The 24,321-nt window shown below is 42.6% G+C and overlaps 1 protein-coding gene across 3 annotated transcripts in view; it reads right to left on the reverse strand.

The window, feature by feature from the left end:
- LOC139226368 (nuclear pore membrane glycoprotein 210-like) overlaps window positions 1-24,321 on the reverse strand; it is a 142,574-nt gene that overhangs the window by 61,128 nt on the left and 57,125 nt on the right. For all 3 annotated transcript variants that reach the window (XM_070857074.1, XM_070857076.1, XM_070857075.1), the window contains 9 exons: window positions 21,590-21,735; window positions 18,419-18,640; window positions 15,428-15,601; window positions 14,319-14,511; window positions 8,228-8,331; window positions 5,357-5,464; window positions 1,146-1,247; window positions 937-1,065; window positions 452-579 (listed from right to left, as the gene is read on the reverse strand). In XM_070857074.1, coding sequence (XP_070713175.1) covers window positions 452-579; window positions 937-1,065; window positions 1,146-1,247; window positions 5,357-5,464; window positions 8,228-8,331; window positions 14,319-14,511; window positions 15,428-15,601; window positions 18,419-18,640; window positions 21,590-21,735 — 1,306 coding nt within the window. The remainder of the gene's footprint in view (window positions 1-451; window positions 580-936; window positions 1,066-1,145; window positions 1,248-5,356; window positions 5,465-8,227; window positions 8,332-14,318; window positions 14,512-15,427; window positions 15,602-18,418; window positions 18,641-21,589; window positions 21,736-24,321) is intronic.

Consider the following 24,321-nt stretch of genomic DNA (forward strand, 5'->3'; position numbering starts at 1 on the left):
CCCTGTATGTTCCTTTACTTCTTTCCTCGCTTACTTGTCACTTTACCGTTAGTCCTTCTCTTTCTTATCTGAAATGAGGTAGATCCGGTCACCCTGGATTACCACCAAGCCTTCCTCGACAATGGCAGGTCAGAAAATTGGGCAGGAGTTAGTGTATCGGAAAAGTCAGGTATGAGAAGAAGTGAGGCAGACCAGGAGTTGGATGAGAGGTACTGGGATAGAACAGATTTTATGCCCAAAAGTTTGAGAACCACTGTAGTAGCAATTAGTGAAAGCTTATATCAAAATACAGCTTGTGCTGTAAATGAATGTTTTCATGCCACATAAAACAAATCACTATAGCCGTTGAAAGAAATATGCATTTCAGTTCTGATATTTTTAGTTGGTCTATCTAAAAATGCATCTGTATTTCTCAAACAATTACACCGTCTAAATCTTGCTCTGTACTTACTCTAAGGTGACAATTGGGGAAGCTGCCTGCAGGCTTATATTCATATAATGAAAGTATCTGTTCAAGAAGGGTTGCTTGGAGAAATCCAGGACTCTGACATTGATGGCAACAGACTTTCTAATTTCAATCTGGAGAAAGGATCAGGTGATTAAATAACTTGTTATTTATTTACACCCTCCTCCTAATTTGCCAACCATCCTCCCATTTAGATTCCTTTGCACCATTCCCTGGCTGAGAGATTTTTCCTTGAAGCACCCAACAAAGTGCTATTGATCTAAATACATGTACCAGAAGTATGAGTTCAGCACTAGATTACTACAATGTGACTCCAAGAAAGTCAACAGGAACAAATTACATGTAGCTTTAATTTCCCTAATGTTACAGGTATGGAAATATGACCTTATTAAGTCAGAAAACTATTTAAACTGCTCAGAAGTAGTAATATTACACTTTTCACTGTACTTGCATATCTTCAATATACTTACCTTGTGAATAAGATCTAGCTCAAAATCTAATATATCCGATACATGGATCTCTACTCTGGCTGGACCTTTACATGTCAGACACAAGTCATATGCTTTCATTGTCACAATTCCAGGTTGCAGTGGCCTTACCTGCAGCAACAAGGGTAGCAATGTCAATCCAAGCAACAAAATAGATAAATAAAAAAAGGTTTTGAGAACTTGATACTAACTTGTACATAGTTTTTTGCCTCCAGATATGTGCTAGTCAAAATCTCAGTGTCAGTAGTATTAACGAAAAAATATCCAGAGCCCTCAATTAAATACATTACTTCCTAAAGAAAAATAAAACAGAAGTTACTGCCATTGTTTCGTTTACAGATATAGAAATGTAATCTATAACTTGCTCACAAAAGAAGGAATAAGCTTAATTTATATAGCGCTTTATCACAGTCTAAGGATAAGGGGTAAGCCATTTAGGACCGAGATGAGGAGAAACTTTTTCACCCAGAGAGCGGTGAACCTGTGGAATTCTCTACCACAGAAAGTTGTTGAGGCCAATTCACTAAATATATTCAAAAAGGAGTTAGATGTAGTCCTTACTACTAGGGGGATCAAGGAGTATGGCGAGAAAGCAGGAATAGGGTACTGAAGTTGCATGTTCAGCCATGAACTCGTTGAATGGCGGTGCAGGCTCGAAGGGCCGAATGGCCTACTCCTGCACCTATTTTCTATGTTTCTATTCTCAAGATGTCCCGAAGTGCTTCATTTGAAGCATAGTCACCGTTTAAAAGCCAGCAAAAAACGACTAAAAAATAAAGAGGGGGAAGATAGATTATGAAAGTAAACTAGCATGACATATAAAAACAGATAATAAGCATTTAGACAGGTACATAGTGGCTAAAGTACATGTTGGTCTCCAAGAGGATGGGACTGGGGAATTAATAATGGGGAACAGGGAAATGGCAGAGACTTTGAACAAATATTTTGTATCGGTCTTCACAGTAGAGGACACTAAAATCATCCCAATAGAAGATAATCAAGGGACTATAGGGAGGGAAGAACTTAATATAATCACTATCACTAAAGAAGTAGTACGTGGTAAAATAATGGGACTAAAAGCAGACAAGTCCCCTGCACCTGATAGCTTGTATCCTAGAGTCCTAAAATAAGTGGCTGCGGAGATAGTGGATGCATTGGTTGTAATCTATCAAAATTCCCTGAATTCTGGGGAGGTCCCAGCAGATTGGAAAACCGGAGGCAGATAGAAAGCAGGATATTATAGATCGATTAACCTAACATCTGTCGTTGGGAAAATGCTGGAGTCTATTATTAAGGAAGCAGTAGCAGGACATTTGGAAAAGCATAATTCAATCAAGCAGAGTCAGCATGGTTTTGTGAAAGGGAAATCATGTTTGACAAATTTGCTGGAGTTCTTCAAGGATGTAACGAGCAGGGTAGATAAGGGAGAACCAATGGATGTGGTGTATTTGGATTTCCAGAAGGCATTTGATAAGGTGCCACATAAAAGGTTACTGCACAAGATAAAAGTTCACAGGGTTGGGGGTAATAGATTAGCATGGATTGAGGATTGACTAACTAACAGAAAAAAGAGTCGGGATAAACAGGTCATTTTCCAGTTGGCAATCAGTAACTAGTGGGGTGCCACAGGGATCGGTGCTGGGTCCTCAACTTTTTACAATCTATATTAATGACTTGGATGAAGGGACCGAGTGTAATGTAGCCAAGTTTGCTGATGATACAAAGATGGGTGGGAAAGCAAATTGTGAGGAGGACACAAAAAATCTGCAAAGGGATATAGACAGGCTAAGTGAGTGGACAAAAATTTGGCAGATGGAGTATAGTGTAGGAAAATGTGAGGTTATCCACTTTGGTAGAAAAAATAGAAAAGCAGATTATAATTTAAATGGAGAAAAATTGCAAAGTGCTGCAGTGCAGAGGGACCTGGGAGTCCTTGTGCATGAAACACAAAACGTTAGTATGCAGGTACAGCAAATAATCAGGAAGGCAAATGGAATGTTGGCCTTTATTGCAAGGGGGATAGAGTATAAAAGCAGAGAAGTCCTGCTACAACTGTACAGGGTATTCGTTGAGACCACACCTGGAGTACTGCATGCAGTTTTGGTCTCCATATTTAAGAAAGGATATACTGACTTTATAAAAGGAGGCTGTTCAGAGAAGGTTCACTAGGTTGATTCCGGAGATGAGGGGGTTGACTTATGAAGATAGGTTGAGTAGCTTGGGTCTATACTCATTGGAGTTCAGAAGAATGAGAGGTGATCTTATCGAAACATGTAAGATAATGAGAGGGCTCGATAAGTTGGATGCAGAGAGGATATTTCCATTCATAGAGAAAATTAGAACTAGGGAGCGTAGTCTCAGAATAAGGGGCCACCCAATTAAAACTGAGATGAGGAGGAATTTCTTTTCTAAGAGGGTTGTAAATCTGTGGAATTCTCTGCCCTGGAGAGCTGTGAAGGCTGGGTTATTGAATATATTTAAGGCGGAGATAGACAGATTTTTGAGCGATAAGGGAATAAAGGGTTATGGGGAGCGGGCAAGGACGTGGAACTGAGTCCATGATGAGATCAGCCATGATCTTATTAAATGGCGGAGCAGGCTCGAGGGGTCAAATGGCCTACTCCTGCTCCTATTTCATGTGTTCTTCTTGTGTTCTTGTTATACAGTCATATGCAGTGGGAAATTGGCATAAAGTCAGGATCCATAAATAGCAAATGAGATGAATGACCAGTTAGTCTGCTTTTGGTGGTGTCGGTTGAGGAAAGCATGTTATCCCAGCTCTTTCTGGGATCTTTTACGTCCATCTGAGCAATCAGATGTAGTTGTGAGTTAATGTATCACCTGAAATGTAGTAACATAGGAACAGGAGTAGGCCATTCAGCCCCTCAAGCCTGTTTTGTCATTTAATAAGATCTGTATCTTAACTTCATCCACCCGCCCTGGCTCCATATCCTTTTATATGCTTGTCTGGCAAAAATCTATCGATCTTAGATTTAAAATGATTAATTGAGCTAGCATAATTTTTGGGAGCGACTTCCACACTTCTACCACCCTTTGTGTGAAGAAATGTTTCCTAACTTAGCTCCTGAATGGCCTGCTATTATTTTAAGGTTGTATCCCCTTTTCCTAGACTCCCCGACCCGTGGAATAAGTTACTCGCTAGCTACCCTATCAATTCCTTTCAAAATCCTAAAAACCTCAATTAAATGACCCCTTAACCTTCTATATTCCAGGGAATGCAAGCCTAGTTTATGTAATCTCTCTTCATGATTTAACCATTGGAGCCCTGGTAACATTCTGGTAAATTTGCACTGCACGTCTTCCAAGGCCAATATATCCTCTCTCAGATGCGGTGCCCAGAACAGTACACAGTACTCCAGATGTGGTCTAACCAGGAGTTTGTATAGCTGTAGCAAAAAGTCCTCTCCTTTATATTCTAATTATAAAGGTTAACATTCCATTAGTTTTTTGATTATTTTTTGTACCTGACTATTACATTTTCGTGATCTGTGTACATAGACCCCTCAATCTCTTTGGACTCCTACTGTTCCTAGCTTTTCATCATTTAAATAATACTCGGATCTATCCCTTTTTGGTCCAAAATGGATGACCTCACACTTGCCCGCAGTGAAATCCATCTGCCACAGTTTTGCCCATTCACTTAATCTATCAATGTCTCTTTGCAATTTTATGCTCCCGTTTACACTACTTACTATACCACCAGTCTTTATGTCATTGGCAAACTTGGATACCTCCACAATGCAGCTGACCATGGAAATTACAACTGAGATGTGTTCAAGACCTGGAGTGAGGCTTGAATCCATGACCTTCTGACTTAGAGCAACAGTGCTACAAACCAAGTCAGGTTGATGCTCAACAGTTTATGAAATATTATATCAAAGTGAAAAATAAATCCACAAGTACAACATAATAATGGCAAATGTACATCAATTTCAGGCAATTTTCTAGGGTTATAAAGCTACAAAACAACTGCTACTTTTATTTTGTTACGAATAGAACACAGTAGCAAGATATGATCAGTATACCTGTGAGTTAGTGTCCCAGTGAGCTATCTGCCTAGCATTACATGTGGAAATGTTATGGTGACTAAGTAAAATTCTGTATTTCGGGGATTATTACCAGTGTTTTGTGCATTGCATTCCAAAAGTCCATTTGCTTAGAATTAGGGCCACTGGCTTACAATGACTGGTTAAGTCAAATTCAGTTTCTACACATGGGATTTGAATTTACACAAGCATTTTATGTCAAAGTTAACTATCTATTTAACGTACTGGATTTTACAAAAATATAAACAGAAGAGTAATAATGAATAGCATTTTAATTAACCCTTGCTAATCTACAATTTTATTAGATGTTCTTTGATATTTAATGTACGTCTTACCACAATATCAGGATGATTGTACACAGTGAGGTTTTTGGGTACCAAGGACACATCATCCACCAGCAACAATTCAATAGTAGCTGTTATTGGCGAAAACAAAACATCCGGCTGTACAAAACAAGACACATAGTGACATGCTTATACAGGTGAAATGGATTCAGTATGTACTTGAAACAAAAATGCACTGCTAGAACACATTGGGAATTCCCTGTCGGCTCAGGTGGGGGCGGTAACCTCTCCGGGGCCGGACATTCTGAGCCTGGAACGGCAGTCCTGCCCCGGGAGCAAAATTCGGGTTACCGCCCTTCACAGGAAGTGGAGCGCAATGTTGCTTGCTCCACTACCTTTCGGGGTGGGGTTGGGGAAGCGACCCGGGTGCATCATGGAGCAATATGTGGCTTCTGCGCATAGCACTGACGCATTTCAACTTTAAAGTGGAGGGACGCGAGCTCTGCAGGCCCTTTGATGGCCTCCACTGGACCCCCAGGGCTGAGGGGTGCTGTGGCTGCAGCCCGGCAGTGAAACAGAGTGCCGGGCTGCTCAATATCAGGATCGCGGCCCGGACTCTGTGACATCGATCGACTGAGGCCCGATGGGTAAGGGGGATAAAAAAAAAATGGCACGCGCAGCGCACCTCCCCTCCCCTTTACCTTTTGCCCCACGATGGGTTTGCGGCCCAGGCACGCGACCTGCGAGGCTGGCGCTGACATTGCTCGCGGTGGCCTCATGGGGCACTGGATAATTTCTGCCACGGGTTACAAAGGGGCCGCCGCGCATGCCGATGACATCATCGGCAGCGCAACGGCCTGGGGCACTACCAGCGGGGCGCGTCTCCGTTAACTCGCACGCAATTTTGTGGGAGCAGGTAGCGCTCCCCGGAGGTGCTAACGGGAGGCGCACAGCAGGGGAACTTCAGTCCCATTTACTTCACAAGAACTAAGGATGCGTATTACAGCACCGTGAGGAAATTTAAACCAAGAACTTATATGTCACTTGTTGCTCTAAGCGCAACACATATTCTTATTGTAAACCAAAGATGCAATCAGCAGTTTTTCTTTCTACCTGTACAATAAATTAAACGTGCATCTGACAATTTACCTTAAAAAAGGGTTAATTCTTTAATTCCTATCAAATAAAAACTTCACCGCTGTCTGACCAAAATACCCACGTGCCACTTGTTAAGTATGGAAGAACTCCACAAGACCGAGTACTGTGAGCTAAAACTGATGTGAGCTTAGTCTCTTTAATACAACTCCAGAGTGCCAAAGCAGCATGGCAGACAACCTTTTATATTCCCTTGCACGAGGTGTGCAGGTGACACCAACATTTGCGCCCTCTGGTGGCAAGTCTTACACAGATACAATGTTTACATATATACCACTCACGAACAAAAGAGCAGAAACCGGACGGGTGGGATTAAAAATGGCTGCAACTTCCTCCTCTAATCTCATTGCCTTCCCTGCAGGCTCTAATTTTTATCTGCTCTGTTCAGCAGGCGAGAGAAACACTGGCCGGAAGGTAATGAGGTCCTTCGTTAAATATACAGATCAGGCATACTGTCATCGGGCCCTGAGGTCAGTGCAGGGAAGCTTTGGTAGCTTCTTTGCCAGGATAACCTGACACCAAGAGGAGTTGGGCCAGTGGAGGTCCTGAAAGGTAGGTAATTTTTTTTGTTGTTGATTTCTTTTTTTACAACCTTGGACTTCTCCTACCCTGGGCATGTCTTGCCCCCCGCTCCCCCATCCCCCCCCACCGCCCCCTTCCCAAACTGCAATGCCATCCCGACACCCACCTTGTAAATACTTACCCGAGTGCCGAATGTCAGGGACTGTTCCTTCAAGTTTCTGCTTGAGGCCATCTGACGCCAGAAATCCTGCTCCTGTCTGGTAGCGCTACCTGTTGGGTTTGGGATGGAGGCTAACCAATGAGGCAGAGGAGTTAAAATCTCCCAGGCCTCATGCTGCGGAAGGCCGGGCGGTTTGACATCTGCCTTAGCCTCCACCCTCTCTCACCTGAGGGTTAAAAATGGGGCCAAAGTAGTCCTTTCCTTCAAGTTGTTTTCTGTTTCTTACTGATTTTCCTCTCTCCCCCAACACTCTATCCTTGCTGGAGCAGTTATGTGGTTGCCAGTTGCCCTCTGGTACTTTGCTCAAGTAGTCATTAGTCATGTGTGAACTGTGACAATAAGCAGACTATTTGACTGCAAGGGGCATCACAACCAACCTGAATCTCTCCTGATGTAAACTTCCAGCAGAGGTTGCTAGATAGTGAATAGGATTGGGGAACCCTACATTAATCAGATAGTGTAATTTTAAAATGGTTAAGTTTTAGAACAATAACAACTTTTATTTATTATAGTGCCTTTAACGTAGCAAAACATCCCAAGGCGCTTCATAGTAGTGATATAAGACAAAACAGATAAATTTAACACCGAGCCATAGAAGAAGAAATTACAGCAGATGGCCAAAAGCTTGGTTAAACAGGTAGGTTTTAAGGAGCGTCTTAAATGAGGAAAGAGAGGTAGAGAGGCGGAGAGGTTTAGGGAGGGAGTTCCAGAGCTTGGGGCCCCAAGGAGCTGAAGGTAGTGAAGAAATATTAGAGTCAAGAAATACACTAAAAATGTTCAAAGAAAAATCAAATAGAGATAGGATGGACTTCATTCTGAAAGTACATTAGTACCAGCACATAGCACAAAAGTAAAGAAAAGTTCTTTTCAAATTTGTCCAATATACTCATTACAGGATTAGCAAAAAAAACACTGGGTCTCCCCTACCATTTGAGTGGAAATAATTTTTTTTAAAGTGTATTATTCAGACATTTTAATGCACCAACAGATTAGCAGAGTTGAAATCCACTTTATCATTAACTTACAACAGGGCTTTGTTTTTTGTAAGCATCAGTCTTTCGATAGGCGATCAAATACACTGAAATGGATACTGTTCCTTTCCTCTTGTAAACTAGAACCATCCGATGGCCTGTTGGTGGAAGAGAATGCACTATGATAAACTTTTGAGTACAAAATGCACACTCAGTTTTAGCTGTGAATCTTAGGAAAAATATTAGTATAATATATACCTCTGACTTTTGAATTTTCTTTTAGAGATCTGCTCACCACCTCCAGCAGTTCTTTGGTGCTGGAATGACTTTTGTACTCAATGGCGCCAGTAAAAGGGCACAGATTCTGCTTCAGTCCAAAAATAGCCGAATTGCCATTTCAGATTGGGTCTGAGGCCTTTTATCAGTATGTGCTGAAGCTGCTGAGAGCTCACTACATTATATTCTCCTGATCATCCTCATCAAACCATTCCTGGTGTTTCCTGGTTGAGTGACCGAGCGTCTCTTTGCAGGCACTGGTTATGGAGGCCTGGAGGGCAGATCAAGCGCTGTAGGCATTCTGCATCTTGGGGTCATCACGGCACGCTAGGTTAGCTGTGAGGCGCTGATTGTATAGGGCTCTCATAGCTGGGTCCTTAAGTGCCCCGGCACTGACTTTTTTGCGGCACTGCTTCTGCTGCCCCCTCCGCTTTGGGGCTATGTTGATGTCAATGATGGATCGGATTAGTCGGTGGACACTATCAACTTTGAGGGTCTATGGAGCGTCCTCTTCTGTTTCGGATGTCCCCAAAAGTTTGTCACCATCCTCCGCCTGCTCCATGACGACATGCAGGCCATGATCCTTACCAACGGACCCATCAGACTCAATCCACGTCCGGACCGTGGTCAAACAGGGCTGCGTCATCGCCCCAACCCTCTTCTCAATCTTCTTCGGCGCCATGCTTCACCTCACAGTCAACAAGCTCCCCGCTGGAGTGGAACTAAACTACAGAACCAGTGGGAACCTGTTGAACCTTCGCCGTCTCCAGGCCAGGACCAAGACTCCCCAAACCTCTGTCGTCGAGCTACACTACACGGACGACGCCTGCGTCTGCGCACATACAGAGGCTGAACTCCAGGACATAGTCGAGGTATTTACTGAGGCATTCGAAAGCATGGGCCTCACGCTAAACATCTGTAAGACAAAGGTCCTCCACCAGCCTGTCCTCACCACACAGCACTGACCCCCAGTCATCAAGATCCACGGCGCGGCCCTGGACAACGTAGACCACTTCCCATATCTCGGGAGCCTCCTATCAATAAGAGCAGGCATTGACGACAAGATCCGACACCGCCTCCAGTGCAGCCTTCGGCTGCCTGAGAAAAAGAGTGTTTGAAGACCAGGCCCTCAAAACTGCCACCAAGCTCATGGTCTACAGGGCTGTAGTAATACCTGCCCTCCGGCATGGCTCAGAGACATGGATCATGTACAGTAGACACTCAAGTCGCTGGAGAAATAACACCAACGATGTCTCCTCAAGATCCTACAAATCCCCTGGGAGGACAGGCGCACCAACATTTGCGTCCTCATTCAGGCCAACATTTCCAGCATTGAAGCACTGACCACACTTGGTCAGCTCCACTGGGAGGGCCACATTGAGGCAGACACGAGACTCCCAAAGCAAGTGCTCTACTCGGAACTCCTTCACGGCAAACGAGCCAAAAGTGGGCAGCGGAGACGTTACAAGGACACCCTCAAAGCCTCCCTGATAAATTGCGACATCCCCACTGACACCTGGGAGTCCCTATCCAAAGACCGCCCTAAGTGGAGGAAGTGCATCCGAGAGGGCGCTGAGCACCTCGAGTCTCATCGCCGAGAGCATGCAGAAATCAAGCGCAGGCAGCGGAAAGAGCGTGCGGCAAACCAGTCCCACCCATCCCTTCCCTCAACGACTAGCTGTCCCACCTGTGACAGAGTCTGTGGCTCTCGTATTGGACTGTTCAGCCACCAAAGAACTCACTTTAAGAGTGGAAGCAAGTCTTCCTCAATTCCGAGGGACTGTCTATGATGTGTATGACATTATATTAAAATGAATAAGAGTTCCCAAAATCTGTGGGCTGCAAGGGTAATTCATGACAAAATCAGAGGCAAGCCTGTTGCCAGCACTAGCTGATACTGGCAGGAGTGCTTTATTTTGGAGCCTGCAAACTGAACTTTTAAAATGCGACTTCTGGAGTTAGAAGAAAGCTTTTTAGGCATTTTTTTTTGTTGCTTTGTGCCTTGACAGAGTTGACCTTCCCTCTAATAGCCCAAGGGCCTGCGAGACACTGGAAACTTTTTCTATCCACCTAAAAAGGCTCAGAGTTAAAGTTATGAGGCTAGAACCTGCACTTTTTTTGCATGCTTAACGCCACTTAACCCCCATTTTACCGCTGAAATGACGTATAACGCCCAGATGTCGCCCATTTAGCCACAAAATGGAAACTGACGGGCATTTTTAGGAAACTTATCACCGAGCATTACTTTCCCCATGTGCTTAACGCCGGGAAAAAATATTACCGCTCGCCCAGTTTTTTTGGGTGAAATCATCAGAATGGGCAAAATCAACGCCCATAATATCGCGCAGCGTTACTTTCCGCACTGATTCAATGCCGAGATTCAATTTTAACACCCGTCCACTTTTTTTTTTGTCGTGAAGAGCATATTTACCGAAACGAACGCCAAGCAGATCGCCCAGCGTCAATTTCACCACCTCACACACATATCGCCCACAATATCGCTCACCCAAAAAACTGCCCAGAAAAAATGGAACTGTTCTGAATGAATGCCAGCGGTGTGGCTGACATTTTTAAAATCCCACTCTTACTTGAGGAGACGATAACTGAACGATTTGCCTGAAAGAGGGCTAATGGGAGTGACAACACTGATACACTACTGCGTGTGCAGCTCAGACATCAATGGTGCCCATCATCTTGGTGCCAGTTAAAGTTCATGTTCATTGATGTTAAGTTGTATTTAACCCTTTCATGTTAAGGAATCACCAGTGTGTAATGGTGCAGCTATCTGAGACAATGCGCAACAAGGTTATGTTCAATAACAAAAATGTTATACCAAAATTGATCTGAAATCATAAGCATCACAGGCAATAACACCCAATCCCCGCCCTCACCACACTTTTTTCACCATTGACATTAATCAGATGTTCAACATGTCCAGCAACACAGAATACAAAGGCAAAGCAAGAGCGTGATCCCCAGCCCCCATACATTGCAACAAATGGCATACACCCAGATGGAGATATAACATAGCCATCACCTGCGGACATGCACCTCACTTTCATTCCACCTTCCCCTTCTTCTCCTTACCTCTACCCCTTCCCCTTGTCGCTCCAAGGCTCCTGGCCGAGGAGCTCCTCAGGCGGTGCCTCATTGGGGGCGGGGGGGGATGAAGGCAGATGCGGTCGTTGGAGGGGTACGGGAGCGGGGGGTGCCGAGGGGGAAACATTCTCTGATGCAGAAGCAGGATCTTGGTCCTTGCTCTCATCTGTCGTTCACAGTGGTGGTGCGGAACCTCGGGGTGAAGTACCGCGCTCGGGGACCACTAGGTGGCCTGTGGCAGCAGTGTTCCTGGCTATCGCATCCAGGGACTCCGCCATCCGTGGAATGTACTCGGTCATAGTGCCAGAGATGGTATCCAGCTTTCGGGATATGCCCCCAAATGCTTCGATGAGCTGGTCACCAATGTCTACAGTCCTCCTGGACAACTGTACCATCTCTCCGCTGTCATGTGGCGCTCGTGGAACAGACCTGCCACGTCCATGGGACCTCTGCGGGGTCGGCGCCGTCCTGGGGACAAATGGGGTGCCCTGTGGTGAGGTGCTTGGGGCCGATGCCTCCAGAGTGGAGGCAGGAATGACCGGATGAACACTAGATGGCCTTGGGGTGGAATGGCTTCTGGAGCGTGGCGATGCAGGTTCCTCGAAGTCCGCGCTCTCCCCGTGGAGAACAGATCCAGCGGATTGACGGGCGAGAATCGGAGCTCCTCAGCACCAGATGTTGGATCGTCCGGAGAGTCGGGCCCCATGCCCCCACCTTCTGGTCTCTGTGGTCTTGCCTTGGGTCGCACTGTTGGTTGAGCTGCAAAACACAAATGAGGTTATTAGAGGAGAAGGGGAGGCTAGGATGACAAGGTGAGTCCAGTGCTACACACAGCATATGCACGACAAAAGCACCATCGTTATCAAAATCATCACAGACATAACATTTCATGATCATCAACACATTTGCATTCCAATGATTTTCATTAGGTCATCATTATTTCTATGACAATTTTAGAAATCATCTATCATATATGATTGTTTGGCTATGAGTGGATGTGGCATCTACTGACTTTACATTACGCAATGATGTAAGCTTTACTCATGTGGCATCACTTCAGGGTCTGCAGATGCATCCGTGGCTGTCTGGGTGTGCTTCCTCACGAGTGCGAGCACACGCTCCTCCATGTAAATGATGTGGCTGGGGACTGGTGGCCCCCTACCCATTCACCTCTGCACGGACCTCATCGTCGATAGCTTCTTCTGTAATAGGTGACAGGACGACATGGCATGAGATCACTGTGTGATATCATTGCTAGGTACTGTCACAGACACTGATACAACACATAACCGACAGATGTAATCATGATTATTATGATAATTATCATTGTTTACCTGAAGATGTACACCGTGACTGCAGGCTTTGAGTAAAACATTCCCGGTAAAAGTGAAAGACCTCACATCTGATGATAGTCACTCATGGCTGTTACAAATCAAATTATATAAATACATAAGTACATGTAAATCAATGTAATACTTACTCTTGCAGATCCCACAAGGTCGTTCTATCGTTTGCAGCATTGGTTGCCCTCACGCACCTCGTTGGTCACCGACAAGACCACCTCTGCTATCTCGATCCATATCTTCTGGTATGACTTTGGGATGGGCTTCCCACGCTCTCCCTGTGTCAAATCACCCCAGCGTAACTCGACCTTCTGCAGGGGGGAGGCATTTACCTCGTCCGAGGACCTCCTGGCTCTTTTGCGCCCTCCAATGTGCTCCTCTCCCACCTCACTGCTCTCTCCAGCGTCAGTCCCCACAGCATGCTGTGATGCCTCCTCCTCTCTCTCCATTATAGGCCAAATTCGCACTAAAGTCTCCCTCCTTCCTCCCAAAGCAGCCACGCCACATCCAGACACGTCTTCAGTCCCTCTGAGCTCCTTCTCTCTATCTCCTCTTCTGCGGCGCATGTCATGATGACCCTTGACCTTCAGAATCGCGGGAATCGAGCATTGCCATGCCATTGCTAAGGATGGCCACACTTTACGGCAGAAGATCAAAACATTTTAACGCTATCGCCCATTTTATATCGCTCGCGGTAACGCCCATTTTCAAAAGTGGAAACTAGGTGCTTTGGGAATGGGCGAGAAGCTGGCGATCTGAAAACCCTTTTTAAACCCCCACGCCGGAAATATCGTCCATTTTGGAGCGATAACCACAAAAGTGCAGGTTCTAGCCCTATGGGATTTCCAATGGCACTGTCTTGCTCTCTATTTTAACAGAGTAGGAGCAGGAGCTATACAGAATGTAGGAAAGGAGAGTTAAGGAAGGTCTGCACCACCAGAATATAACCCCCGCAAAAATAATTTACAGTCCATGCAGATCTCATGAAGATTTCCGTAACAAGCTCTGTATGAAAAGAGTGTGCTTCACCAAAGAGATTATAAGATTACATTTGGATGTAACTATCCTCCACTCACTGCATTTTGCTGGAGAAATCACCCTGCTTTTATTGGGAGACATTGCTGCAGTTTATGTCATGAGTTCTGCTTGCTATATTTTGTAGACTCTATTTAAATAAGACTCTGTAGGCTGTTTTCTGCAATACGCGATTTAAGCAGACTCTGTTTGCTGAGTAATTGGACATTGTTTGCTGTAGAATACATTGTTTGCTGAGAGTCCTACTGTATGTTCTGCCCTGCCTCCAACTCATCGGCTGACACAGTGCAACTCAGTGGCTGTCAGTGATGTCAACAGACACTCTGGATTCCAGTACAACCTTTCATATTATCATATTTTAGGGTGTTTGAACTCAGTATACAATACATCACCATGTAGCCTCTTCTGTCCACTCCCATCATCTCTTAAGATCATTTCCATTGGTATCGCTGGATGAAAACTGGCCAGAGAACTGTTGGATGATTTCCAGTTAATCAGCAGTGAGGTAATGTTATCAAATTTCCGTCCATATTGATCATACGCTGTCAGCTCCAAAATGGTGTTCCTGCAGAAAGAGACGGGAACCTACTCAAACAAAAAAACCCACAAAAATAAATATAAAGAAATCACCCAAAAAACATAAAGTTGCAGTTTTTTAATGCAGTTTTGAAATGAACAGTATTAGTTGATTATCTAGAATGTCTATATTAGAGTTAGAAAAATACACTTCTTACAATTGTAAGAAATTGTAAAGCTAAAATATCAAAACAGCTGAAATCCTCTTGACAGCTTTTTAAAATTATATGAATCAAAGATTTCTGAAAATACTTGATAGATTTTTGACTGGATCACATGAATTTCATAATTTGACCAATAAAAGTACAATACTTAAAATGTCACTGTATGTAAATGATATGGTTGCAGCAGTATTGCATGGTGTTAAATAAAACAAATACGGCTGCTCAATTAAAACAACTGGATTTTTGGCAATACAGTATTAACAGTTTTGAGCACTGACGCTTCAATCTCTGAATTCCTACTGCAGTGAATGGAGATTAAGCCAATAAGAGATGTACTGCTGACATGAAAATGAGAACATTGAATCAAAACCTTTGGTATTTCAATTAAATAGTAAAGCCTAGTCGTATTCTGTCCAACATTTTGCTTAATGCATTCCCATTCTCCTGCTATAAATTCAGGTCAAAAACAAAGACGAACTAAAGTTAACTTTTCAAAAATACGTTTATACAGTAATCCAATATAATTCTTAAAATATTAGGATATATAGATCAGCTGGGCCATCAGGCCTGTTTCTGTGCTATAAATTCTATGTAATACAATAATAGATTTAAATCTACATTGTTTGCCTGGAACTTTTCTTTTCAATAGTGTTGATTATATAGGTTTCTTTGTTTTATTTTAGATTGCTATTTTTCACCACCAAATATATTCTAATTATGCCACTTTAAAGCCTAACAAAAAAAATTCTGTTGAATCTTACCAATTGTTTGTTGTGCTGCAACAGAGGGCATGGAAGACCGAGTTCACGTGACTTGTACACAGGAGCCAAAGTGACACTGGTAGGCACGACACAGATAAACTTTACTTTAATCGGTTCAACGGCTGGATAGGGATTCAGTAAGCTTCGCTGATTACCAACTTTAAATGTCAAAAACTAAGGAGGAAAGATTGAAAAGACCACATTCAGAGGCTAGTTATGCTCAAGAGATTTATTTTTAATACAGAAAATAGTTTACGCTCAAAATATATTCACTTTATCCAGCAAAAATGGCCTAGAAAACAAAGAGGTTAGCTTCATTCCCAACAGGTGAACTTTGTCTTACGTTGCCCTGATTCTATGGTCTATAAAAACCTCAAAGCTGAAAAGCGCATTGAAGTATAGTTCCAACTTTATTCAAACAAAACTTGGAACAGCTGCATTCACGAGTACAGGTTGTACCTCTCCAGTCAGGGACTCTTTAGTCCGGAAACATCCTTGGTCCGGCATCAGTCCCGGCTTGGATGGCATCCATTGAAAAAAAAATTGTGGTTTCACGTGTTAAATGTACGTGTGATGCATTTTGGATACCAAATCTTGACAGCCTTGCCTTGGCCAGCTGGATGTTTTATACACTGGCTGGTGCTGTGGTTTGACATGCGCTCCTTGCTGCCGAGATCGCCTCTCCTTGCCTGATTGGCAGCGGGTGCGCATGCTCTGAAGGCTGCAGCTGCAGCGCCGGACTGAGCCGATATTTTCCCCAGCCCCCCCCCCCGCCCCCCCCCATCCCCGATCTCGGGGGGGTTATTGTGTGTGTGTTTGTCTTGGTGTGAGGAGGCTGCCGCTTCCACCAGTCAGGCTCTGCTCGCGGCTTACACACGGACTGGCGCCGGGAGTAGGATCGTGGTTAAGGGTCGGGGTCTGTCCTTGACTTTATTCTCCACTTTATCTCCGATCTCTAATTTTTTTTGTGTATGTGTATGTGTTTTTTTTTGAGGTGTTGGTGTTCATTGAGGTAAGCGGGCTGGGCAAGGAAAGGGAAGAGAAGGGCAGGCGGCTGACAGAGGCGCCGAAGCTGGGCCTGAGGATTTAAAAAAAAGGAGTGATTCTGGATGACTAAATGCTGCGCAGTAGGCTTCTGTGCAGCGCATGCGCAGAACGTGTCCAGGTCATTGTCGGCAGCGTTGTCACCAGTTGACCTCCCGTGGTTTGGAAAATTCTCTGGTCCGGTACCGGTCAGGTCCCAAGGGTGCTGGACCAGAGAGGTCCAACTGTAGTAAGGAAGAATGAGAGATATGGCAATAGAAATCACAGCCATTGCATGCCGTAAAATGAGAAAGGAAAATACAAGATAAAATAAAGAATTAAATCAAGGTCAAATAAACTCTACTCCACATAAACCACAAAATGCGACCCCTCCCTGCCAGATAACTGCTGGTGGGATTAGGGCCAGGCAAGCTTTTGCATGCATGCCGATCTTGCCTCTGCATCAACCATTCTGAATTGTGAACCAGGAGGCCACAAGGGTCATAACTGGCTTCACAATAAATAGAGAATACTGGAAATATACTGAAGATCTGATAGTATCTGAAAGGCAAAAGACAGGTTTACTTTTTGAGTTGAGACCCTTCCTCAGAACAAGAGCCAGCTCTGTTGAAGGGTCTCAAACTAAAATATTAACCGTCTCCCTGAAGCCTTCCATCTGCTCCCTCAACATCATTCCCTCCCAACTCGTGATTATCCAACTTGCACTTCTTTGCCCCAAGCCCGCTGATTTTGTCAATCCTTTCCTATCCTATGCCATTATCACCCATTTCAAAACCATACTATAACCTCCTTCCTATAAAGCCGACCCTTAACCAGTCTAATTTCTCTAATCACCACCCATTTCCAACTTTGTTCTTAATGTCCCCAGAATCCTGAAACGTACAGTTGTGTGGCAACAACATGTTCACCTCTTTCATCACTAGCTGCACGATTCCCTCCAATACTGTTTTCACCTTACTCACAACACCGTGCTGCCAAAGTCAAGGCCACCAACAACACACTGTGCGACCATGACTGTGATTCGGTATCCCTGGTCACCTCCATGTTCCTTCTGCTGCCTTTGACACCGTTGATCATTCTGTTCTCATCAATTGCTTATGTTCTGTGGTCCATCTCCACTTTCTTGATCCTACCCGTTCCAATAAAGACACTAGACATCATCAAAAGAGTTCTGCCTTGGCATGTCATCTGCACTGTGCCCGAGTCCTCCATATTTGGTCCCATCCTATTCATCACTTACATGCTACTGTTCAGCAACATCTTCTGCAAGCACAGTGTCAGCTTCCACATGGATACTAATGACATTCAATTTAACTCTGCCACGCCCACCAACTTCAGGGCTGTTATACTTTCCGACTGCCTGATTTAGTTCCGATTTAGTTCAACACTAAATTCGGCATGACTCCAAATTTTTCTCAACTCAATGTCTCCCCATTGAATTTCTCCTACTTGGTTTCTACCTCATTACCTTTCTAAACACTCATGTTCTTTAACGTGAAGAGCACTGTACTAATCCATGTTGTGTTTAGGAATGGGGAATAATGGGTAATCTGGAACCTTTTCATGGAAGCCTGTGCAAAACAACATCAGAACCACCTCTACACATACCAATGAAGGATGCAAAATCTTCCAGAAGCCAGGAAAAGTCCCTTGTTCAACACAATCTCAACTCAACTGAACCCCAGTCTATAAACAAATAAATTGCCGTAAACCATAAATATACATTGTACACCACGGAGACAAACATAATGCACAATTATTCTCTCACAAGTACCATGTGATCAACCTGTACAAATTCATAAAATATTAATTTGTTCATCAAATTTAGAAAATAGTACGATTAACCGCTTTGTTTGTAAAATTATGAGGTTTAATGTTTATCTGGACAATTCATTTAATAATTCTGGAAAACTGGATTTTGCCCCACTCTTGCAAACCGTCTCTTACCTGTTCTCCCAAGACGACACAAATGACTCTAAACCCATGATGATTTTTCTTTTTCACCAGTGGAGCTCGTTGTTGTTTGATGATTATCGTTTCCTTTTTTTCACCACTCAAATCTGTGAAGAATCCTGATGGTTCCAATACCCAAGGTCTGGGACCTCCTTCGAACAGCATTTCTTTTGAAGAGGTCAGTGTGACTATAGCAATAGCAACTGGATCAATAGCCTGACATTAGGAGCAGATTAGTAAACACCATTAAACTATTCTCTTCAGATGAAATCTAAAGTATTAATAAAAACAGACTCACTATTCTGGTTAATAGAATTTTTGTATCATCAAAATAATTTGTGAAATCATATCACTTGACACACATTGTAGAAATAAACGTTGAAAACCGTACCACTCAACTGTCGCAACAATAAACAGCATCACTGAGAGAAGCAACAATGGAGGACTGATTTACTGTCAGAAAACAGTTTGGCCGACCAAGCATTACCCTCCTTTGTAACAAACAGCAGGTTGGGAAGTATGTAAACATTTCATAAAAACATATTGGTCTCTTTTTCCTCAATTTTCTACTCTCCCTTCATCCTCTACCGAAGCTACTGACTCCTTGCTGGGATACAGTTTCATATGCACCAGTCACCCATTGGTACCTTGCCTATGTGGCCATTCTTTGTAACCCCAGTTAGGATTGGCAGATTATTGGACCAAAGGGGAGCACCTGATGATTTTCCCTCACTGTAATATCTCTTATGTCACCTTGGTTGAGAATAGCCAACAGCATAGGCTAGGTATCAAATCTGGGACCCTCCTGGTCTGTATGGTATACTAATACTTGCTTGCAATAGGCATAAATTGGAAAATAGGGAGCTACATGTCATTTTTTCATGACCATGACAAGTACCATAGAGGTATTTTGGCACAGGGTTTAATGGTGAGACTAAGACAGACCCTTTCCATTACCATAAATGGGAGGATAATAAATATGCTTTCCTCCTACACTACAATGGAATCTATAGCATGGATATTAATAATAAACAATTTTACTTGCACAAATGTTTATTGTTTTAAGAATCTGCTCCAATATTAGGATTTTAAAATGTTTGAGAACGAGATACAATATGTATAAAACATAATTGGTATATATACCCTGGATAAAAAAAAAATGAGAAAATACATTAACTATTCAGACCATATACAAGTGACCATGATTGCACAAATTAATATGAAGCTATACAGATAATAAAATATATCCAAGTAAATATACACAACCAAGCACTTTACAAAAAATCTTCAAAGGAAGAAAATAGGAAATACAGAATGTGGAGTGTACTCTTTAAATGGTAATTACATACACACCATTAATTTATAGTTCTTCATTCATTGTATTCCCCATACTCTGGTCATAAAAGTGCATATCTGAATGCATCATTAGCTTTCTGGTGTGTTTTTCTGTATTTCAGTGTTATTTCTTGCCTCGACCAATACAATTCATTAATTTGGAACAGCCAAGAGTAACACTGTCTTCCAAAATCTATGGTAATGATAGAAGAAAAAGCTGACTGAGGCTATGCTGGAAAGATAGATGTAAAGAATGGTCAAATTTTTCAGATGTTTTGCATGATTTGTGAAAGCAGAAATAATCACCATATAAAAGAATTGGACTTCAGTCTTCCAGTCAAAATTATTGATTTGGTTTTCTCAGGACTAAAGATAACATATTAGGATAGTTTTCCCGAGTCGCACTGCGCGAGATGTCGACAGAAAATTGAAGGCAGTGGCACATTATTTTCCGATTTATGCCTATTGCAAGCAAGGAACCGGAGTGCTTGCAATGATTTGGAAAAATTACCATATTTTGTCCACTCCCTGTCCAACTGTGTCTATATCTACATGCAGGAATTTAGTTAGAATATGTCCTTTAGATGGGGATGTAACCACTCTGCAGAGATTGTGTTATCAACAAAAATTTTTGATGACATCCATTAGGTTGTCAACAAGAACAAGAAACAGTGGGGCCAAGAATATTTTCCCAATGGATCCTGGTTTGATAACGTGGCAAGGTGAATGACCATTTATCATGGACTCAATGTTTGTGTATTCTTGGAGCAAGTGGAGGATCCAGCGCATCAGATATGCCAGAAGAGGCCAGAATGCCATACTCTATCTGTGCTGAGCATCGAGACACCAATCTATTTCTGGAGCACAAGGCTAAGTATGGAAAGCTGCTCTTGGCTAACCGTGCTTTCTTCAGCACAGAGCTAGACAAAAATTGCATAGCTTAAAGATGGGTCCTCAAGGTGAGTGTGCTTATTCCACTAAATCTGAAGGATAAAGGGGATGAAATTCTTCTTACAATGTAAACTGGAGAATGCCTTTTTTATTGTAATTTAGCAATGTGCTCATAAAACTGCACTCAGAAATTGGACATTTCAAAGCTGCGACTTCTTTGGGGGTCATTTAGTGTAAAGAAAACCAAGAATATTCCCTTTTTAAAAAAAAGTTGAAGAGGAACTTCTGGCCCTAGGATTCAACCAAATTGATTTTCTTGACTTTCTGCAATGAGTTCTTTGCTTGGGTTTCAGCCACGGTGGATGGCCGAATCCAGTTTGACAACAGCTGAAACCTTTTATGTTTCTTCACACAACCAATTGAGACATGTTCAAGGAGAAGATCAGCAAATTGGAGAACAATCTTCTGCATTAAATGCAGAATTTAAAATCTAACAGACTACTTAACCTATCAGAATCTGTGAGGTGCTGAGGAAAAATGAGAAAGTTAAGTCTAAGAAGCAAAAAAAAGTGCCATACATTCTTACATGATAGAGCACATACAATCAGCAGGCGGCAATAGGAGAAAAACAACTAAAGTTGAACATAATACAAAAAGGAAAAGAACAAATAGTTCTGTCTGAAAGACTCTTCATGGAAAAGGAATTATGTGACTTTTTCTGGTTGGATAGGCAACCTATCCAGAGTATATAAAGAATAAGAAATATGTACTACCACCAGCCATTAATCTTCAATGGTAAAGACAACCATCTCTAGCCAGCATACCCAATTAAAAATTGCTTTGATATAATTAACCCTTATCATATTAATGTTGACTGCAATATTATTGTTTTGGTGGCAAATTCTCTCATGGCTGGGGTACTGTGTCATAGATGCTTACTCTAAGTCGATGGTAAGAAGCAATGGTGACACTGCTGCTAAAATGGACCTCCAGAAATCCAGCACTAGCCGTGAGTAGCGTATGGCCTGGTGTCTCTGCTTGAACACATATCCCAGTACAGTGCGCAATATCCGGCTCTAATTTCCCTGGTCGAAAAAAATTGACAAAGTTATCAATTAGTGATAAGACTTTGATTTACTAAAGATATGGCCAAACAAGAAAGAGTACAATTATGGCAATACCGTATAATATTAATTAATTTGAAATGTCTTGGTTATTAAACATTAACCAGTGAATATATTGCTTTAAACATCACAATGTCAAACTATTCTGGTATAAATGCTTACTCATTATGGTCACCAAAACAAAGGTTAATTGCCTTCAGTATTTTTTGGTTTCAATATTCTTTTTAGTTGGCGTAAAACTTGGTTATGTGTAAACATGCCCACTTATGTCAGTTCCTCACAGCACATTCAGACTAAGCACCACAGAAATTATTAGTGGGTCCTTCAAGGTTACCCAGCTGAAAGATAAAGTGGTTTGTTAAAATTTCTATTGTTACAATAGGCGTTCTAGTTTGTAAACAGTGCACCGTTTTTTAAAAAAAGGATGAGCCAGCATGGATTTGTAATGGGCTGTCGTGTCCAACTAACCAAAAACAATTTTTTGAGGAGGTCTCTTTGGTAGTTAAGGGAGTGTCCATGGATTTTATTTATATGGATTGCCAGAAGGCATTCGGTAAGGTTCCACACAAGAGACTGTCGGGGGAAAAATGGAAGCACATGGAATTGAAGGCAAGCTTTTGACAGGGATTGGGAAATGGTTAGGAGATGGTGAGTAGGTATAATGGGTATGTACCCCAGTTGGCAGGATCTGACTAGTGGTGTCGCCCAGAGTTCGATACTGGGCCTCAGCTTTTCACTATATTTAGAAATGACCTAGATGAAGGAATAGACAGCTATGTATCCAAGTTTGCTGACAACACTTAGGTGGCAAAGTAAGTAGATGGGAACAGAAAGTTGCAAAGGGGACAGTGATACAGTAAATGAGTGGGCAAAACTGTGGCAGATGGAGTCCAATGTGGGGAAGTGCGCGATCATCGACTTTGGACCCAAGAAAGATAACGCAAGGTATTTTCTAAATGGTGAGAAGCTAGGAACTTGGAGTAAGCAGAGATTTGGGGGTCCATGTACAGAAATCACTAAAAACTAGTGGACAGGCTCAAAAAATAAATAAAAAAGCAATGGAATGTTAGCCTTCATCTCAAGGGGCTGGAATACAAAAGGGGTGGAAGTTATGCTACAGTTGTATAAAGTTCTGGTTAGACAGCATCTGGAGTACTGTGTGCAGTTCTGAGCACCGCACCTCAGGAAGGATAAATTGGCCATGGAGGGGGTATAGTTCAGATTCACCAGAATGAAACCGGGGCTAAAATAATAACATTTTGAGAACAGGTTGCATAGGCTAGTCTTGTATTCCCGAGTATGGAAGATTAAGAGGGGGATATCATTGAGGTGTTTAAGATGATTAAAAGGATTTAATAAGGTAGATAGAAAACAACTGCTTCTTCTGGTGGAGGAAGTCCAGAGCAAGGGGACATAACCTTAAAATTAGAGCTAGTTCATTTAGGGGTTATATCAGGAAGCAGTTCTTCATACAAAGGGCAGTAGAAATCTGGAACTCTCGCCCCTAAAAAGCTGTTGAGGCTAGGTCAATTAAAATTTCAAAATTGAGATTGATAGATTTTTTGTTAGACAAGGATATTAAGGATATGGAACCAAGGCAGGTAAATGGTTATGATACAAATCAGCCATGATCTAATTGAATGGTGGACCCGGCTCAAGGGGCTGAATGACCAACACCTGGTCCTATGTTCCTGCAAGGTGCCCATACATCTACATGGCTGCCACTTTCACCATCTTGCATTCGAGGAAACACTGTCACCCAGTGAAAGCACTGCACCCATAGGGAAAGTGATCATGATGTTGCCCCTTACAAATATAGTATTTGGTTAATACATGTGTGACACACTTGATGTGACAGATGGCCCCTGCGGTGGGCTGGATGAATCTAGCAGAACAAAATCATAATGCTGTGGTAACTTTCAGTTCTACACTAAGAGTCGTCCCCATTTTAGATGTCTGCAAGTCATTGTGCAACTGATGTACAACTTTGGCAGCTTACATCATGAGGCAGAGGCTGGGAAGACAACTTCTATTTGACATGTGTAGGTATGCATATAAACAGTTCTATAAACAGAAGTGCCAAGATTGTGAGCAGACAAAGTCTCAAGTGCCAGTGCACCTGCATTTATTGGCCCCTCATGAATTTGTTTCAATCATCCAAACTGTTGAGTGCTATGAGAAACAGCCAAGGAATTCCCACCCTCACCACTGTATGGTGCTATTTAAATAGCAACAGCAACAAAGAATAATAAAGCAAGTACAGTAGAAAGAAAATGCAAATAGTACAAAAATGGCAGATTATCTAAGAAAACCAAATGCTTGCACCCAAATGTGTTTTAGAACACAAAAAATAAGCAATTTTAACAGGAATTCAAATAACAATCCACCTTTAAGAAGCTCTTTTTACCTAGCCTGGTTGCAGGACTCCTGAGTTGCCCAATTAATGTGAGAATAATGTGTGCTATGGACAAAACTTCATTTGAAGACATGAAATTCAGCAGGGGACTAAAATATTTGAAGCAAATAAGACTCACACATGATTGTAGC

Source organism: Pristiophorus japonicus, chromosome 16 (genome assembly GCF_044704955.1).
Source record: "Pristiophorus japonicus isolate sPriJap1 chromosome 16, sPriJap1.hap1, whole genome shotgun sequence".
Lineage (NCBI taxonomy): Eukaryota > Metazoa > Chordata > Chondrichthyes > Pristiophoridae > Pristiophorus > Pristiophorus japonicus.